Source organism: Ranitomeya imitator, chromosome 10 (assembly GCF_032444005.1).
Source record: "Ranitomeya imitator isolate aRanImi1 chromosome 10, aRanImi1.pri, whole genome shotgun sequence".
NCBI lineage: Eukaryota > Metazoa > Chordata > Amphibia > Anura > Dendrobatidae > Ranitomeya > Ranitomeya imitator.
The window spans coordinates 25,416,736-25,436,013 of record NC_091291.1 but is presented as its reverse complement, the minus strand read 5'-3'; the positions used below and the strand labels follow the sequence as shown (position 1 = coordinate 25,436,013).

The window sequence follows — 19,278 nt, the reverse complement described above, 5'->3', positions numbered from 1 at the left end:
GCACCCGCGGGGCTGATTTTCGAGATTTGGCACCTGCGGAGCGGATTTTCGAGATTCGGCACCCGCGGCAGTGATTTTCGAGATTCGGCACCCGCGGAGCTGATTTTCGAGATTCGGCACCCGCGGGGCTGATTTTCGAGATTCGGCACCCGCGGCAGTGATTTTCGAGATTCAGCACCCGCGGGGCTGATTTTCAAGATTCGGCACCCGCGGTGGTAATTTTCGAGATTCGGCACCCGCGGCTGTGATTTTTGAGATTCGGCAACCGCGGGGCTGATTTTCGAGATTCGGCACCCGCGGGGCTGATTTTCGAGATTCGGCACCCGCGGTGGTGATTTTTGAGATTCGGCACCCGCGGCGGTGATTTTCGAGATTCGTCACCCGCGGCGGTGATTTTCGAGATTCGGCACCCGCGGCGGTGATTTTCGTAATCTGTATGCCATCTCCCCTGTATATAGTATATATTATTATTATTTATTGTTATAGCGCCCTTTATTCCATCGCGCTTTACACGTGAGGAGGGGTATACATAATAAAAACAAGTACAATAATCTTAAACAATACAAGTCATAACTGGTACAGGAGGAGTGAGGACCCTGTCCGCGAAGGCTCACAATCTATAAGGGATGGGTGAGAATACAGTAGGCGAGGATAGAGCTGGTCATGCAGCGGTTTGGTCGATCGGTGGTTACTGCAGGCTGTAGGCTTGTCGGAAGAGGTGGGTCTTCAGGTTCTTTTTGAAGGTTTTGGAGTCTGATGTGTTGTGGTAGATGGTTCCCGAGTAGGGGTGAAATGCGAGAGAAGTCTTGTATGCGATTGTGGGAAGAGGAGATAAGAGGGGAGTAGAGGAGATCTTGTGAGGATCGGAGGTTGCGTGTAGGTAAGTACCGGGAGACGAGGTCACAGATGTATGGAGGAGACAGGTTGTGGATGGCTTTGCATGTCATGGTTAGGGTTTTATAGTGGAGTCTCTGGGCAATGGGGAGCCAGTGAAGAGATTGACAGAGGGGAGAGGCCGGGGAATAGCGGGGGGACAGGTGGATTAGTCGGGCAGCAGAGTTTAGAATAGATTGGAGGGGTGCGAGAGTGTTAGAGGGGAGGTCACAGAGCAGAAGGTTGCAATAGTCAAGGCGAGAGATGATGAGGGCATGGACTAGGGTTTTTGCAGATTCATGGTTGAGGAATGAACGGATTTGTGAAATATTTTTGAGTTGAAGTCGGCAGCAAGTGGAAAGGGCTTGGATATGTGGTTTGAAGGAGAGATCAGCGTCAAGGAATACCCCGAGGCAGCGAGCTTGTGGGACTGGGGAGAGTGGGCAGCCATTCACTGTAATAGATAGGTTCGTTGGGGGGGTCGCGTGAGATGGGGGAAAGAAGATGAATTCTGTTTTGTTCATGTTAAGTTTGAGAAATCTAGCGGAGAAGGATGAAATAGTGGACAGACATTGAGGGATTCTGGTTAGAAGGGAGGTGATATCTGGTCCAGAGATGTAGATCTGTGTGTCGTCAGCATAGAGGTGATACTGAAAGCCATGAGATTCTATGAGCTGTCCCAGGCCAAAGGTGTAAATGGAGAAGAGCAGGGGCTCATTTGTTATGACCATGACATGTTCGGTAGCGGAGTTACAAGTCTTAGGGTACCGTCACACAGTGCAATTTTCATCGCTACGACGGTACGATCCGTGACGCTCCAGCGTCGTAACAATATCGCTCCAGCGTCGTAGACTGCTGTCACACTTTGCAATCTACGACGCTGGAGCGATAATTTCATGACGTATGTGCGATGTAGAAGCCGTTGGTTACTATGCGCACATCGTATACGATATATGTTACACCATGCGATCATGCCGCCACAGCGGGACACTAGACGACGAAAGAAAGTTTCAAACGATCTGCTACGACGTACGATTCTCAGCGGGGTCCCTGATCGCAGGAGCGTGTCAGACACTGCGATCTCGTAACTATATCGCTCGAACGTCACGAATCGTGCCGTCGTAGCGATCAAAATTGCACTGTGTGACGGTACCCTTAGACAAATTTAACTTACATTTAGTTAGACTGAAAGGGTAGGAGGGTCTGGGATAGCCAACCCCTTTTGGTGATGTCACCAAGCTGAGCTATAAGTTTGTTGACCAGATCCCAGAAGTCAGTCTGCTGTTGGAAGAACATGTGAGTCTGATCTGAAGAGCTGTACCTTATGCATTGGGACCTTTGGGAGCTCCGCCCACCAGCATGATTTTTTTTGCCTGAACTGAGAACATGTGAGTTGTACCTTTTCTTATTTAATCCGTTTATTTTATAATTATCTTGTACATATTTCAATTGTCTCATATTGTAACTTCTTTATATGACCGTTTATAAACACTGCTTGAAACTTTTGATGGGATATATTATTTAATACTAGTTCGTTCATCCTGTTCTAAAACGTACCCTGTCTCCTGAAGGGAATTACGCTACTGTTTTGGGTTAGCTTCGGACCCGTTTAATCGAAGCTGGTGGCAGCATACGTTTTGGTACTGGGTAGTTGGGTGGCGTTGTAGCGACTGCGGCGTTGATAATTATGGTTCCTGCCTGAGTGGGAGTAGTTTATCGCGTCGCTGCAGCGTGCCCAATAGCCAGTACCTAGCAGCCAGCCTTTCTGGTGACTAATTACCCCAGGTGCAGTACCTAATCTGACCTGAGAGTAAGGGGGCGCCAGAGAGCTGCAAGTCTTAAGTGGAATCGTAAGCGGGATATACATAAATCCCTGCAGTTCGTGGTATATTGAAGAGCAGTGGGATACCTAGAATAAGCCCCTGCTGTAAACTAAGAGGTCAATAGCCTTGTGTGTGTTGTTTCATCACATTGTGGAGTGGGGGGATAACTAAGATAAGCCCCCCTGCACATGTGATAGCCCTCTGTTGGCCTAAAGTCACCCCGACCCGTGACGTAGGGGTGACGGTCACGATGCGAATCGTGACAATACATATATCTGTGTGTCCTCTCCTCCTGTATATAGTATATACCTGTGTGTCATCTCCCCTGTATATAGTGTATACCTGTGTGTCATCTCCCCTGTAAATAGTATGTACCTGTATGGCATCTCCTCCTGTATATAGTATATACCTGTATGGCATCTCCTCCTGTATATAGTAAATGCCTGTGTCATCTCCCCTGTATATAGTATGGGTGTCATCTCCTCCTGTATGTAGTATATACCTGTATGTCATCTCCTCCTGTATATAGTATATACCTGTGTCATCTCCTGTATATAGTATATACCTGTGTGTCATCTCCCCTGTATATAGTATATACCTGTGTCATCTCCCCTGTATATAGTATATACCTGTGTGTCATCTCCCCTGTAAATAGTATGTACCTGTATGTCATCTCTCCTGTATATAGTATATACCTGTATGGCATCTCCTGTATATAGTATATGCCTGTGTGTCATCTCCCCTGTATATAGTATATGCCTGTGTGTCATCTCCCCTGTATATAGTATGTGTGTCAGCTCCTCCTGTATATAGTATATACCTGTATGTCATCTCCTCCTGTATATAGTATATACCTGTGTCATCTCCCCTGTATATAGTATATGTGTGTGTCATCTCCCCTGTATATAGTATATGTGTGTGTCATCTCCCCTGTATATAGTATATACCTGTGTCATTCTATGCCCGGGTGGCGAGCATTTATATTGGTATATGGTCTCCCTCCTGGTATGTGTTGCTTCCATCCTGCGCCTTAATCTTGTCATGTGCTGCTACCATCTTGCGCCCCATCCTGTAATTTGCTGCTCCCATCCTGCACCCCCGTTCTGTTATGTGCTGCTCCCATCCTGCGCCACCATTCTGTAATTTGCTGCTCCCATCCATATGCCCCATACGCTGCTCCATAAAGGTTGATGGCCGCCATAAGATGCTCCATAGTATATGCCTCATATGCTGCTCCATTATGGTTGATGGCCCCCATAAGATGCTCCATCGAATATGCTCCATACACCGCTCCATAAATGTTGATGGCCCCCATAACATGCTCCATAGTATATGCCCCGTATGCTGCTCCATAAATGTTGATGGCCCTCATAAGATGCTCCATAGTATTATATGTCCCAATATGCTGCTGCGATATATTAAAAAAAAAGAAATGTTAGAAGCAGTCAAATCAACAGTTTGGTGCATTCTGTAAAAAAAGAGTGCACTGGCGAGCTTGGGAACTTAAAAGGGCTGAACATCCACTCAAGACAACATTGGTGGATGATCGCAGAATCCTTTCCATGGTGAAGAAAAACCCCTTCATAACATACACCCAAGGGAAGAACACTCTCCAGGATGATGTTTAGTGTCTAAGTCTATCATAAAGAGGAGACTTTATGACAGCAAATACAGAGAGTTTACCACAAGGTGCAAACTACTAATCAGTCTTAAAAATAGAAAGGCCAGATTAGATTTTGCCAAAAAACATCAAAAGAAGCCACCCAGTTCTGCAAAAGCATTCTATTGGCAGATGAAACTAAGATCAACCTGTACCAGAATGATGGGAAAAAGAAAGTATGGAGAAGGCTTGGAACGGCTTATGATCCAAAGTACAGCACAACAGCACAACCTCTGTGACACATGGTGGAGGCCATGTGATAGTGCAGGCATGTAAGGCTCCCAATGGCGTTAGGTCACTAGTGGTTATTGATGATGTGACAGAAGACAGAAGCAGCCGGATGAATGCTGTGTGTACAGGGCCATCCTTTCATCTCAGATCCAACCAAATGCAGCAAGGTGGATTGGACTGCCCTTCACAGGACAGATGGACAATGACTCAAAACATACTGGAAAAGCAACAAAGTACAATACTCTGCAATGGCTGAGCAGAAAGATGCACAAACAAGCAACAACTGAAGTCAGCTGCAATAAAGGTCACAAAGCATCACAAAGGAGGGAATCTAGCAGTCTTAGTCTTGCCCAGGTAATAATTGCATCACCTGTGCAATGCAAAGGAAATCCTGAAAACATGACCTGTTGGTGGGCCTTGAGGACTGGAGTTGGGGACCCCTGACTTAGAAAGTTCTACCCCCAGAAGAAGGAAGAAGTAATGCCGTGTGGGAACGTATGGATACGCAAGGGGTTTTTCTATTTTGTTTTTGTACACTAGGGAGATGACAAGGAAGAGAGGTCAGGGGAGGATTGGGGTAGGGATGGGAGCAAAGGGGGGGGGGGGGGGGGGGAGGGACTTCAGGACTTACAATGACAGGGGGAGGTGGGAGGACATTAAATATAAAAAAAAAAATTCTTTATAAGACCCCGATAGCATCCTCTCCCACCCCATATTTCATTATAGAGCTCTGATAAAATCACCCCTTCACCCCAATTCATTATGACGCTATTAGGGACTTAAAATGTTTTGGGGAGTGGGAAAGGAGGCGGTAAAGTGCATAGGACACTTTGTAATGAATTGGAAGACGAGAAAAGATGCTGTGAGGAACTTGTAATGAAATGGGAGGTGGCGGCTCATGCATTCCCCCACCCTCAAATCATTATAAGACCCTGCCATATATATGTACCCCCACATAGCCCTGCAACCCCCCGCATATGTACCCCCACATGGCCCTGCAACCCCCATTTATAGCCCTGCATACGCACCCCCACATAGCCCTGCAACCCCGTATATGTACCCCCACATGGCCCTGCATATGTACCCCCACATATGTACCCTCACATGGTTCTGCATATGTACCCCCACATAGTCCTGCAATATAATATTGAAAATAAAAATGACCAATTATAAAAATTGAATATTATTTATATATTTACCTTTTCTCCGGTGATCAAGACTCCACTAGGAATTTAACTTATGCCTCCATGTTCACAGGCTGTGAATTGTCCACTGAGCCATAGCTTATAACGAGCGCCACACAGAATTTGGCCATCTTGACCTCTATTGCAGGCACTGAACCCAGTAACACAAACATATCCACAGAGATATATTGGATATATAACAATGTATTTCTATGGTCCTTGTATACTGAGGCGAAGCGGACACCTGAAGAGGATTACTGTATTGCCCTCCTTGTACTTTTTTACTGGCTTTGTACTTTGTGCCAAACCTTTATGAGTGTAGGAGTACAGCAACTAAACTTCAAAAATATTTGAACGAGGCCCGCCAGATGTTACCTTTCAGGGTTTATGGATGACCCTCTTTATGATTTTTTCCTAGCTTTGCAATTTCTACAAAGTCTTTGATTGTAGAAGTACATCAACTACACTGTCAAAATATTTACCTTAAATACATTTTTATGGATTCGATCCATACAATTGAACGCGGTTATTGTTACATTACGGTGATATGCAAAACTACAGAAAAAAGTTAAAATATTTCTGGAATCAATTACTCATCTATAGTACTACATCTTGTGGGGTACATTTCAGTAGTATGTAACCCTCCAAAAACTTATCTGGATTCAATTACTCATCCATATACTATTACTTGTTCTGGGGTACATTTCGATGGCAGCTAACGATTAAAGAGTTGTTCACATTTTTTTTCAGTACTATATTGTATTTTAGTGCTCACTTATCTCTAAACTGTTCATGATTTTTTTTTTCTCATGTGTGTCAGACCTCCAATAGGTAAATTGCAGACTATATAAAATAGTGCCATTGCGCCCCCTCCCCCCCAAGACACGAGGCACAAGAGTAAAGATAAAACCTTTATATTGTTTGTCCAAAAAACAAATATCTCCAAGAACAAAAAATCCGTAAGGAGGAGTAGAAATAGAGCACAGCCCTTCGAAAGTGGTAAATTACTTCACTACAGGGTAAAGGCTCAACCATTGACGATTTAATAAGGAATTGACAAACTCGTATCAAACCCCCCCAATAATGTCAGCAGAGCCCAGCAAGAACAACAGCGCCCTCCACACACCATAGCGTATAAACAGCAACCTTGTCAATGCCCTATTAAAAGGGCATCACTGTAACCCCCGCTCCGTCTACGGGAGGAGGCAGAGGCAAAGTCCAGGCGGCCCCTGCACAATCTTCATGGGCAGGAGGAGTGGGACAATGCGGTGCGGTGGGATTCTTGATATACAAAAATAAAGTCTTAAAGAAATAAAAATTTTAAAGTAGGAAAATCATTTCTTCTGTTTTGGTGGAGGCCTAAAAGAGAAAAATTATTGTATGAGATCAGGAGAAAAAGCCCTGTTAATACACCCCTCACCCAAAAAAGGTAGTAACACACACACACCTGTATATTCCAACAACCACTGCGTGATCCCTCTCATACGGCTCAAGCGTCAACTGTTCCTGGGGTTTCATGTTTTCTTGCTGCATTTTCTTTACTTCTGAAGCAAACACGGCCTCCGGAGCCGCCGTGGAGTCAATGCAATTTGCCTATAGAAAGAGGAAAGACCCCCATAAGCATCATCCCTACTACATACATCATACCCCCACACACAGGGGGCAGCATTATAGCAGTTATATTCTAGTACGTAGGGGCAGTATTATAGTAGCTATATTCTTGTACATAGGGGCAGTATTATAGTAGTTATATTCTTGTAGATAAGAAGCAGTGTTATAGTAGTTATATTCTTGTACATAGGAGCAGTATTATAGTAGTTATATTCTTGTACATAGGGGCGGTATTATAGTAGTTATATTCTTGCACATAGGAGCAGTATGATAGTAGTTATATTCTTGTATATAGGAGACAGTATTATAGTAGTTATATTCTTGTATATAGGGGCAGTATTATAGTAGTTATATTCTTGTACATAGGAGCAGTATTATAGTAGTTATATTCTTGTAGATAAGAAGCAGTATTATAGTAGTTATATTCTTGTACATAGGAGCAGTATTATAGTAGTTATATTCTTGTACATAGGAGCAGTATTATAGTAGTTATATTCTTGTACATAGGGGCGGTATTATAGTAGTTATATTCTTGCACATAGGAGCAGTATGATAGTAGTTATATTCTTGTATATAGGAGACAGTATTATAGTAGTTATATTCTTGTATATAGGGGCAGTATTATAGTAGTTATATTCTTGTACATAGGAGCAGTATTATAGTAGTTATATTCTTGTAGATAAGAAGCAGTATTATAGTAGTTATATTCTTGTACATAGGAGCAGTATTATAGTAGTTATATTCTTGTACATAGGAGCAGTATTATAGTAGTTATATTCTTGTACATAGGAGCAGTATTATAGTAGTTATATTCTTGTACATAGGAGCAGTATTATATTAGTTATATTCTTGTACATAGGAGCAGTATTATAGTAGTTATATTCTTGTACATAGGGGCGGTATTATAGTAGTTATATTCTTGCACATAGGAGCAGTATGATAGTAGTTATATTCTTGTATATAGGAGACAGTATTATAGTAGTTATATTCTTGTACATAGGAGCAGTATTATAGTAGTTATATTCTTGTACATAGGGGCGGTATTATAGTAGTTATATTCTTGTATATAGGAGACAGTATTATAGTAGTTATATTCTTGTATATAGGGGCAGTATTATAGTAGTTATATTCTTGTACATAGGAGCAGTATTATAGTAGTTATATTCTTGCACATAGGGGCAGTATTATAGTAGTTATATTCTTGTACATAGGGGCAGTAACAGTTATTCAGATTGAAGGAAGAGTCCATCTAGTTCAACCCATAGCCTAACCTAACATGCCCTAACATGTTGATCCAGAGGAAGGCAAAAAAAACCATGTGGCAAAGAGTAAGCTCCACATTGGGGAAAAAAATTCCTTCCCGACTCCACATACGGCAATCAGACTAGTTCCCTGGATCAACGCCCTATCAAGGAATCTAGTGTATATAACCTGTAACATTATACTTTTCCAGAAAGGTATCCAGTCCCCTCTTAAATTTTAGTAATGAATCACTCATTACAACATCATACGGCAGAGAGTTCCATAGTCTCACTGCTCTTACAGTAAAGAATCCGCGTCTGTTATTATGCTTAAACCTTCTTTCCTCCAGACGTAGAGGATGCCCCCTTGTGCCTGTCTATGAGTATAAAGATCATCAGAAAGGTCTTTGTACTGTCCCCTGATATATTTATATATTAACATAAGATCACCCCTTAGCCTTCGTTTTTCCAAACTAAATAGCCCCAAGTGTAATAACCTATCTTGGTATTGCAGACCCCCCAGTCCTCTAATAACCTTGGTCGCTCTTCTCTGCACCCGCTCCAGTTCAGCTATGTCTTTCTTATACACCGGAGACCAGAACTGTGCACAGTATTCTAAGTGTGGTCGAACTAGTGACTTGTATAGAGGTAAAATTATATTCTCCTCATGAGCATCTATGCCTCTTTTAATGCATCCCATTATTTTATTTGCCTTTGTAGCAGCTGCCTGACACTGGCCACTGAATATGAGTTTGTCATCCACCCATACACCCAGGTCTTTTTCATTGACGGTTTTGCCCAGAGATTTAGAATTAAGCACATAATTATACATCTTATTACTTCTACCCAAGTGCATGACCTTACATTTATCCCCATTAAAGCTCATTTGCCATTTATCAGCCCAAGCTTCTAGTTTACATAAATCATCCTGTAATATAAAATTGTCCTCCCCTGTATGGATTACCCTGCAGAGTTTGGTGTCATCTGCAAATATTGAAATTCTGCTCTGTATGCCCCCTACAAGGTCATTAATAAATATGTTAAAAAGAAGAGGGCCCAATACTGACCCCTGTGGTATCCCACTGATAACCGCGACCCAGTCCGAGTGTGCTCCATTAATAACCACCCTTTGATTCCTATCCCTGAGCCAGCTCTCAACCCACTTACACATATTTTCCCCTATCCCCATTATTCTCATTTTATGTAGCAACCTTTTGTGTGGCACCGTATCAAAAGCTTTTGAAAAGTCCATATACACTACGTCCACTGGGTTCCCTTGGTCCAGTCCGGAACTTACCAGTAGTTATATTCTTGTACATAGGGGGAGTATTATAGTAGTTATATTCTTGTACATAGGGGCAGTATTATAGTAGTTATATTCTTGTACATAGGGGCAGTATTATAGTAGTTATATTCTTGTACATAGGGGCAGTATTATAGTAGTTATATTCTTGTTCATACGGGCAGTATTATAGTAGTTATATTCTTGTTCATACGGGCAGTATTATAGTAGTTATATTCTTGTACATAGGAGCAGTATTATAATGGTTATATTCTTGTACATAGGGGCAGTATTATAGTAGATATATTCTTGTACATAGGAGCAGTATTATAGTAGATATATTCTTGTACATAGGGGCAGTATTATAGTAGATATATTCTTGTACATAGGGGCAGTATTATAGTAGTTATATTCTTGTACATAGGGGCAGTATTATAGTAGTTATATTCTTGTACATAGGAGCAGTATTATAGTAGTTATATTCTTGTACATAGGGGCAGTATTATAGTGGTTATATTCTTGATATTCTTGTACATAGGGGCAGTATTATAGTAATTATATTCTCAGACGTTAGAATATATTTTCTGTACCAACCTTTATAGAGATTACAAAATGGCCGCCGTTCTTCAGGAAGTTGTGGGCATTGAGGGCAACAATTCTGGTCTGATCGGGTTGAGCTACATCAGCGAAAATTACGTCAACCATTCCTGGAAGGAGAAGAATACGTTATCAGTCTCGATTATGCAGTAATACATTATGCCTCAGGACAAAAGCCACTGTGCCTCCCCCTCCCCCCCCCCCCCCAAACCGAGTGAATTTGTGACCTCATTACCGAGCAGCATGCGGTACTTGTGTGGGTGTCTGGCGTCCTCAATCACTGGGATGATGTTTGTACGTTTCTTGGCGACATTAATGAGATCTCGTCCAGATCTGTGCGAGAATTCTACAGCGTAGACCAAACCTTCCTGCCAGAGGAAACGAGAGATGTTTAATATGACGCGACGACACCTTGTCCCTTTACGAGACAGATTTGTCCCCCCTTCCCCGCAGACACACCCACAACTCCGCCGTTCCCTCGCCATCCCTCTCCCCTGCAGAGGTTTCCGCCATCCCCCCCCCTCCCCACACCTACCCACATAAAGCCTTCACTTACTGGGCCAACCAAGTCAGACACGTGGGACACGGTAGTCCCGGAAGCGGCTCCGAGATACAAGACTTTGGATCCAGGTTTTATGTGAATTTGGTCGACACCACCCAGGATGGCTGCCGCCAGCTTTGATCTGAAGGGGTTCCAGGCTCTGTATTCAGTTTTTAATTCTCCGTCCTGAAAGAACAAGGAAATATTTCATCATTGTCCGGTGAACTTTAGCAGAATCCCCCCCCCCTCAGGGGCAGCAGATGAAGGCAGGTGGTCCTGACTGCCTGCGGAGGCCACTAGGGGGCGCTTACAGTTTCCCCCCAGACTACAAACCTCCACGGAGATCCTCTTCTCTCCATACACAGACTCTCCGGGCACCAGGTTCTTGGTCACCAGGGCGTCCTCCTTCCCTCTGCAGATGAAAACTCCTGGAGAAGGAAACAGGCCGAGACTAAGCACAAATCCTCCCCCGCGGACCCCTCCTCCGAGAGTAAGACCCCGTCCTCACCTTCATGTCTATGTGGCTCCACAACAACTTTCCTTCCAGCTCCGAATCCCCCTCTCCCGCCGCGTCCTCCTCTGCCTCCCCGAGGACCACCCCTGCCTGGAGACCGAAATCCACCTGCAAAAGCAAGAAAATCAGTATATACACATCAATCACCACAATGGCGACTGTCTGCAGCTCTGGCGCCATCGCCCGGTGTATGCACTTACCTCTCCCTCCGCGGTCACCAAAGCCGCCTCTCCCCCGGCCTCCAAAGCCTCCTCTCCCGCCGCGGTCACCAAATCCTCCCCCTCTGCCACCAAATCCGCCTCTGCCACCGCGGTCGCCAAATCCTCCTCTGCCGCCACCTCGACCGCGGTCACCAAATCCTCTGCCGCCTCCTCGGGGACTGAATCCTGCAAGAGAAAGATATTAAAGGGACGGCCTGGCTAAAGATCGGTGGGGGCCCGACCGTCTGCACCCAAAAAAGATATAAATGAACCTCACACACCCGCAGGGCGTCCTGCTGGGATTATCAGCCTGTGGATGATGGGAGTTGTTGTAATCCCCAGCAGATAATAATGTGGATCGGGCAGAGTGATCAGATCACCTGGAGAAGTGCCCGATCCTACAGGAAGGAGACGTCTCCATCAACTGGGGTCCATTATAACCGCGGTCATGGCGGCTCCTGCATGGAACCATCCATATACACAGCCCCGGCCCCCTCTACCTCCCCGGTCCCGGCAGCTCCTGCATGGAACCATCCTTATACACAGCCCCGGCCGCCTCTACCTCCCCGGCAGCTCCTGCATGGAACCATCCTTATACACAGCCCCGGCCGCCTCTACCTCCCCAGTCCCGGCAGCTCCTGCATGGAACCATCCTTATACACAGCCCCGGCCGCCTCTACCTCCCCGGTCCCGGCAGCTCCTGCATGGAACCATCCTTATACACAGGCCCGGCCGCCTCTCCCTCCCCGGTCCCGGCAGCTCCTGCATGGAACCATCCTTATACACAGCCCCGGCCGCCTCTACCTCCCCGGTCCCGGCAGCTCCTGCATGGAACCATCCTTATACACAGCCCGGCCGCCTCTACCTCCCCGGTCCCGGCAGCTCCTGCATGGAACCATCCTTATACACAGCCCCGGCCGCCTCTCCCTCCCCGGTCCCGGCAGCTCCTGCATGGAACCATCCATATACACAGGCCCGGCCCCCTCTACCTCCCCAGTCCCGGCAGCTCCTGCATGGAACCATCCATATACACAGCCCCGGCCGCCTCTACCTCCCCGGTCCCGGCAGCTCCTGCATGGAACCATCCTTATACACAGCCCCGGCCGCCTCTCATTCCCCGGTCCCGGCAGCTCCTGCATGGAACCATCCGTATACACAGCCCCGGCCGCCTCTACCTCCCCAGTCCCGGCAGCTCCTGCATGGAACCATCCATATACACAGCCCCGGCCGCCTCTACCTCCCCGGTCCCGGCAGCTCCTGCATGGAACCATCCTTATACACAGGCCCGGCCGCCTCTCCCTCCCCGGTCCCGGCAGCTCCTGCATGGAACCATCCTTATACACAGCCCCGGCCGCCTCTACCTCCCCGGTCCCGGCAGCTCCTGCATGGAACCATCCATATACACAGGCCCGGCCGCCTCTACCTCCCCGGTCCCGGCAGCTCCTGCATGGAACCATCCATATACACAGCCCCGGCCGCCTCTACCTCCCCGGTCCCGGCAGCTCCTGCATGGAACCATCCTTATACACAGCCCCGGCCGCCTCTACCTCCCCGGTCCCGGCAGCTCCTGCATGGAACCATCCGTATACACAGCCCCGGCCGCCTCTACCTCCCCGGTCCCGACAGCTCCGGCATGGAACCATCCTTATACACAGGCCCGGCCGCCTCTCCCTCCCCGGCAGCTCCTGCATGGAACCATCCTTATACACAGCCCCGGCCGCCTCTCATTCCCCGGTCCCGGCAGCTCCTGCATGGAACCATCCGTATACACAGCCCCGGCCGCCTCTACCTCCCCGGTCCCGGCAGCTCCTGCATGGAACCATCCTTATACACAGCCCCGGCCGCCTCTACCTCCCCAGTCCCGGCAGCTCCTGCATGGAACCATCCGTATACACAGCCCCGGCCGCCTCTACCTCCCCGGTCCCGGCAGCTCCTGCATGGAACCATCCATATACACAGGCCCGGCCGCCTCTCCCTCCCCGGTCCCGGCAGCTCCTGCATGGAACCATCCGTATACACAGCCCCGGCCGCCTCTACCTCCCCGGTCCCGGCAGCTCCTGCATGGAACCATCCTTATACACAGCCCCGGCCGCCTCTACCTCCCCAGTCCCGGCAGCTCCTGCATGGAACCATCCATATACACAGCCCCGGCCCCCTCTACCTCCCCAGTCTCGGCAGCTCCTGCATTGAACCATCCGTATACACAGCCCCGGCCGCCTCTACCTCCCCAGTCTCGGCAGCTCCTGCATTGAACCATCCGTATACACAGCCCCGGCCGCCTCTCATTCCCCGGTCCCGGCAGCTCCTGCATGGAACCATCCTTATACACAGCCCCGGCCGCCTCTACCTCCCCGGTCCCGGCAGCTCCTGCATGGAACCATCCATATACACAGCCCCGGCCCCCTCTACCTCCCCAGTCTCGGCAGCTCCTGCATTGAACCATCCGTATACACAGCCCCGGCCGCCTCTACCTCCCCGGTCCCGGCAGCTCCTGCATGGAACCATCCTTATACACAGCCCCGGCCGCCTCTACCTCCCCGGTCCCGGCAGCTCCTGCATGGAACCATCCATATACACAGCCCCGGCCGCCTCTACCTCCCCGGTCCCGGCAGCTCCTGCATGGAACCATCCGTATACACAGCCCCGGCCGCCTCTACCTCCCCGGTCCCGGCAGCTCCTGCACTGAACCATCCGTATACACAGCCCCGGCCGCCTCTACCTCCCCGGTCCCGGCAGCTCCTGCATTGAACCATCCGTATACACAGCCCCGGCCGCCTCTACCTCCCCGGTCCCGGCAGCTCCTGCATTGAACCATCCTTATACACAGCCCCGGCCGCCTCTCCCTCCCCAGTCTCGGCAGCTCCTGCATTGAACCATCCATATACACAGGCCCGGCCGCCTCTACCTCCCCGGTCCCGGCAGCTCCTGCATGGAACCATCCGTATACACAGGCCCGGCCGCCTCTACCTCCCCGGTCCCGGCAGCTCCTGCATGGAACCATCCGTATACACAGCCCCGGCCGCCTCTACCTCCCCGGTCCCGGCAGCTCCTGCATGGAACCATCCGTATACACAGCCCCGGCCGCCTCTCCCTCCCCGGTCCCGGCAGCTCCTGCATGGAACCATCCATATACACAGCCCCGGCCGCCTCTACCTCCCCGGTCCCGGCAGCTCCTGCATGGAACCATCCTTATACACAGCCCCGGCCGCCTCTACCTCCCCAGTCCCGGCAGCTCCTGCATGGAACCATCCATATACACAGCCCCGGCCCCCTCTACCTCCCCAGTCTCGGCAGCTCCTGCATTGAACCATCCGTATACACAGCCCCGGCCGCCTCTACCTCCCCAGTCTCGGCAGCTCCTGCATTGAACCATCCGTATACACAGCCCCGGCCGCCTCTCATTCCCCGGTCCCGGCAGCTCCTGCATGGAACCATCCTTATACACAGCCCCGGCCGCCTCTACCTCCCCGGTCCCGGCAGCTCCTGCATGGAACCATCCATATACACAGCCCCGGCCCCCTCTACCTCCCCAGTCTCGGCAGCTCCTGCATTGAACCATCCGTATACACAGCCCCGGCCGCCTCTACCTCCCCAGTCTCGGCAGCTCCTGCATTGAACCATCCGTATACACAGCCCCGGCCGCCTCTCATTCCCCGGTCCCGGCAGCTCCTGCATGGAACCATCCTTATACACAGCCCCGGCCCCCTCTACCTCCCCGGTCTCGGCAGCTCCTGCATTGAACCATCCATATACACAGCCCCGGCCGCCTCTACCTCCCCGGTCTCGGCAGCTCCTGCATTGAACCATCCGTATACACAGCCCCGGCCGCCTCTCCCTCCCCGGTCCCGGCAGCTCCTGCATGGAACCATCCGTATACACAGCCCCGGCCGCCTCTACCTCCCCGGTCCCGGCAGCTCCTGCATGGAACCATCCGTATACACAGCCCCGGCCGCCTCTACCTCCCCGGTCCCGGCAGCTCCTGCATGGAACCATCCGTATACACAGCCCCGGCCGCCTCTACCTCCCCGGTCCCGGCAGCTCCTGCATGGAACCATCCGTATACACAGCCCCGGCCGCCTCTACCTCCCCGGTCTCGGCAGCTCCTGCATTGAACCATCCGTATACACAGCCCCGGCCGCCTCTCCCTCCCCGGTCCCGGCAGCTCCTGCATGGAACCATCCGTATACACAGCCCCGGCCGCCTCTACCTCCCCGGTCCCGGCAGCTCCTGCATGGAACCATCCGTATACACAGCCCCGGCCGCCTCTACCTCCCCGGTCCCGGCAGCTCCTGCATGGAACCATCCGTATACACAGCCCCGGCCGCCTCTACCTCCCCGGTCTCGGCAGCTCCTGCATTGAACCATCCGTATACACAGCCCCGGCCGCCTCTCCCTCCCCGGTCCCGGCAGCTCCTGCATGGAACCATCCGTATACACAGCCCCGGCCGCCTCTACCTCCCCGGTCCCGGCAGCTCCTGCATGGAACCATCCGTATACACAGCCCCGGCCGCCTCTACCTCCCCGGTCCCGGCAGCTCCTGCATGGAACCATCCGTATACACAGCCCCGGCCGCCTCTCCCTCCCCGGTCCCGGCAGCTCCTGCATGGAACCATCCTTATACACAGCCCCGGCCGCCTCTCCCTCCCCGGTCCCGGCAGCTCCTGCATGGAACCATCCTTATACACAGCCCCGGCCACCACACTCGCCCCAGGCCGCCTCTCCCTCCCCGGTCCCGGCAGCTCCTGCATGGAACCATCCTTATACACAGCCCCGGCCGCCTCTACCTCCCCGGTCCCGGCAGCTCCTGCATGGAACCATCCGTATACACAGCCCCGGCCGCCTCTACCTCCCCGGTCCCGGCAGCTCCTGCATGGAACCATCCTTATACACAGCCCCGGCCGCCTCTACCTCCCCGGTCCCGGCCGCTCACCTGGCCTCATGTCCGCTGCTCGACGTCTGTGCTACACGTGTCCGCCGCACTTAGAATCTGAGTTCCCAGGAGCCTCCGCGTAAACAGGAAAAGGAGGAGGGACGCATGCGCCGTACAATGCAGCGGCTACCGGAAGTGTGGTGCCGACATGTTTGTTTTGGGCAAAGTCTCTCTTCGCGGTTATTAAAAGTTCTTTCTGTGTATACACGTTTTGTTACTTTCTTGTCACCCGCGTTACACTGGGATGTTTGTCGCCAGCATGATGGGAGTTGTAGTTCTTGCAGCACCTCAGAGTCTGAACACGTGTCTAGAGATCCCTTTAAGAGCAGCCAGATGAATGATTGGTTGCCAAGAGGATGTACCTGACTAAATGGCGAGAATAGTCCCCACCGCTCTGCTGACCCCATAACTGCAGAGTACAGACCTCGTCTGATAAATAATGCGCCCCCTCCGGTAGATTCATGGTCGAGCAGCTGCAAGCAGCCGTACATCACCAAGCACAATGCTGAGCGTTGGATGAAGTGGTGTAAAGCCGCCATTACTGGACTCTGGAGGAGACGTGTTCTGTGCAGTGACGGATCGCACTTCTCTATCTGCATCTTAGGCTAGGTTCACATTGCGTAAGTGGCAGTCCGCTAACGGAATCCATTACACAGCGCCACTAACGCAATGTGACGGGTCCGTTAGCGCAGCCATTGAGCGCAATGTAACTAACGCATTGCTAACGTATGCCATTTTTGGCATGCGCTAGCGATGTCCCGTTAGTTTCTGACGGACCTCGAACGCTGCTTGCAGCGTTTTTGGGTCCGTTCTCGCTAGCGCAGATTGGGCATCTGCGCTAGCGGGATCGCTAAACGCGATCCCTTTTTGAACATTGCGTTAGCGCAGTCCATTAGCGTATGCGCTAAACGGATTGCACTAACGCAATGAGAACCTAGCCTTATGGAGGAGTCTGGGTTTGGTGATTCCAGGAGGACACTACCCCCCCCTGATTGCATTGTGCCCCCTGTACAGATGATGGAGGGGGATAATGCTAGGATAGGAGCCGTTATTAGGGGGCGGCCGCGGACCATCCAGTGATGGGAAATCGTAATCTTCAGCTTTGCGGGAACAGTTTGGGAAATACCCTTATCTGCCGCCCATGACTGTGCCCAGTGCACAAGCTCCATACAGACATGGGGGTACATGAGCGGCCGCACAGACCCCCAGCCCCATCCTGTAATGGAGAGTCCGGATTCCCCAACAACAAATGATCTTCTGGATGAAGGGGCAAAAATTTCCCAAAAATCTTGTAGAAATCCCTCCCAGAAGAACAGGAGCCGTCATATCTGCAGATGAGAGACTCCATATTAATAATGTCTATGGATGTAGAATAGGAGCTCAGAAAACCCCCCGAAAGTGGATGTGGATGGGGGTCACATACTTTTCAGCACCTTTGCGATTTTCCATTTTTCCTCCCCTTCTTCCCAGAGCCATACATTTTTTTCATTTTTTCCGGCCATATAGCTGTATGAGGGGTTGTTTTTTTTCAGGGCGAGTTGGACTTTTGTATGGCACCAAAGATCTCATGTACTGGAGAACGGGGCAAAAAAATCTAGGGGCGGTAAATTGCAAAAAAATAATAAATATGCAATTCAACAACTGTTTTGGGGGATTTTTTTTTACCATGTTCACCATATTATTATTATTATTTATATAGCACCATTAATTCCTTGGTGCTGTACATGAGAAGGGGTTACATACAGGGTTATAGATATGATTAACAGTAAACAAATTTACAGTGACAGACCAGTACAGAGGGGAGAGGACCCTGTCCTTGCGGACTTACATTCTATAGGATTATGAGGAAGAGACAGGAGGTCGGTGAGGCGGCAGCTCGGGTGGTTGGTGAGGTGGCAGCTCGGTTGGTTGGTGAGGAGGCAGCTCGGGTGGTTGGTGAGGTGGCAGCTCGGTTGGTTGGTGAGGAGGCAGCTCGGGTGGTTGGTGAGGCAGCAGCTCGGGTGGTTGGTGAGGTGGCAGCTCAGGTGGTTGGTGAGGTGGCAGCTCAGGTGGTTGGTGAGGAGGCAGCTCAGGTGGTTGGTGATGTGGCAGCGGCTCGCGTGGTTGGTGAGGCGGCAGCTCGGGTGGTTGGTGAGGCGGCAGCTCGGGTGGTTGGTGAGGAGGCAGCTCAGGTGGTTGGTGATGTGGCAGCGGCTCGGGTGGTTGGTGAGGCGGCAGTTCGGGTGGTTGGTGAGGTGGCAGCTCGGGTGGTTGGTCAGGTGGCAGCGGCTCGGGTGGTTGGTGAGGTGGCAGCTCGGGTGGTTGGTGAGGCGGCAGCTCGGGTGGTTGGTGAGGAGGCAGCTCAGGTGGTTGGTGATGTGGCAGCGGCTCGGGTGGTTGGTGAGGCGGCAGTTCGGGTGGTTGGTGAGGTGGCAGCTCGGGTGGTTGGTCAGGTGGCAGCGGCTCGGGTGGTTGGTGAGGTGGCAGCTCGTGTGGTTGGTGAGGTGGCAGCTCGGGTGGTTGGTGAGGTGGCAGCGGCTCGGGTGGTTGGTGAGGCGGCAGCTCTGGTGGTTGGTCAGGTGGCAGCGGCTCGGGTGGTTGGTGAGGTGGCA

At 50.4% G+C, this 19,278-nt stretch overlaps 1 protein-coding gene across 1 annotated transcript; it reads right to left on the bottom strand.

Moving 5' to 3' along the window:
- Positions 1-6,669: 6,669 nt before the first annotated feature.
- Positions 6,670-16,767, bottom strand: FBL (fibrillarin). The gene is made up of 9 exons (XM_069740688.1): positions 16,688-16,767; positions 11,758-11,943; positions 11,552-11,665; positions 11,377-11,471; positions 11,059-11,229; positions 10,738-10,870; positions 10,500-10,612; positions 7,219-7,364; positions 6,670-7,130 (listed from the first exon to the last, which is right to left on the bottom strand). The coding sequence occupies exons 1-9, from the start codon at positions 16,695-16,697 to the stop codon at positions 7,106-7,108; spliced, it is 993 nt and encodes a 330-aa protein (XP_069596789.1). The 5' UTR covers positions 16,698-16,767; the 3' UTR covers positions 6,670-7,105.
- Between the last annotated feature and the right edge of the window lie 2,511 nt (positions 16,768-19,278).

Bases quoted from the DNA above. Each gene is read 5' to 3' on its own strand.
- FBL (XM_069740688.1), bottom strand. The intron at 11,666-11,757 runs GTAAGTGCATAC...TTGCTTTTGCAG, and splicing joins TGGTGACCGCGGAGGGAGAG to GTGGATTTCGGTCTCCAGGC. The intron at 11,472-11,551 runs GTGAGGACGGGG...TTCCTTCTCCAG, and splicing joins GGAGCCACATAGACATGAAG to GAGTTTTCATCTGCAGAGGG.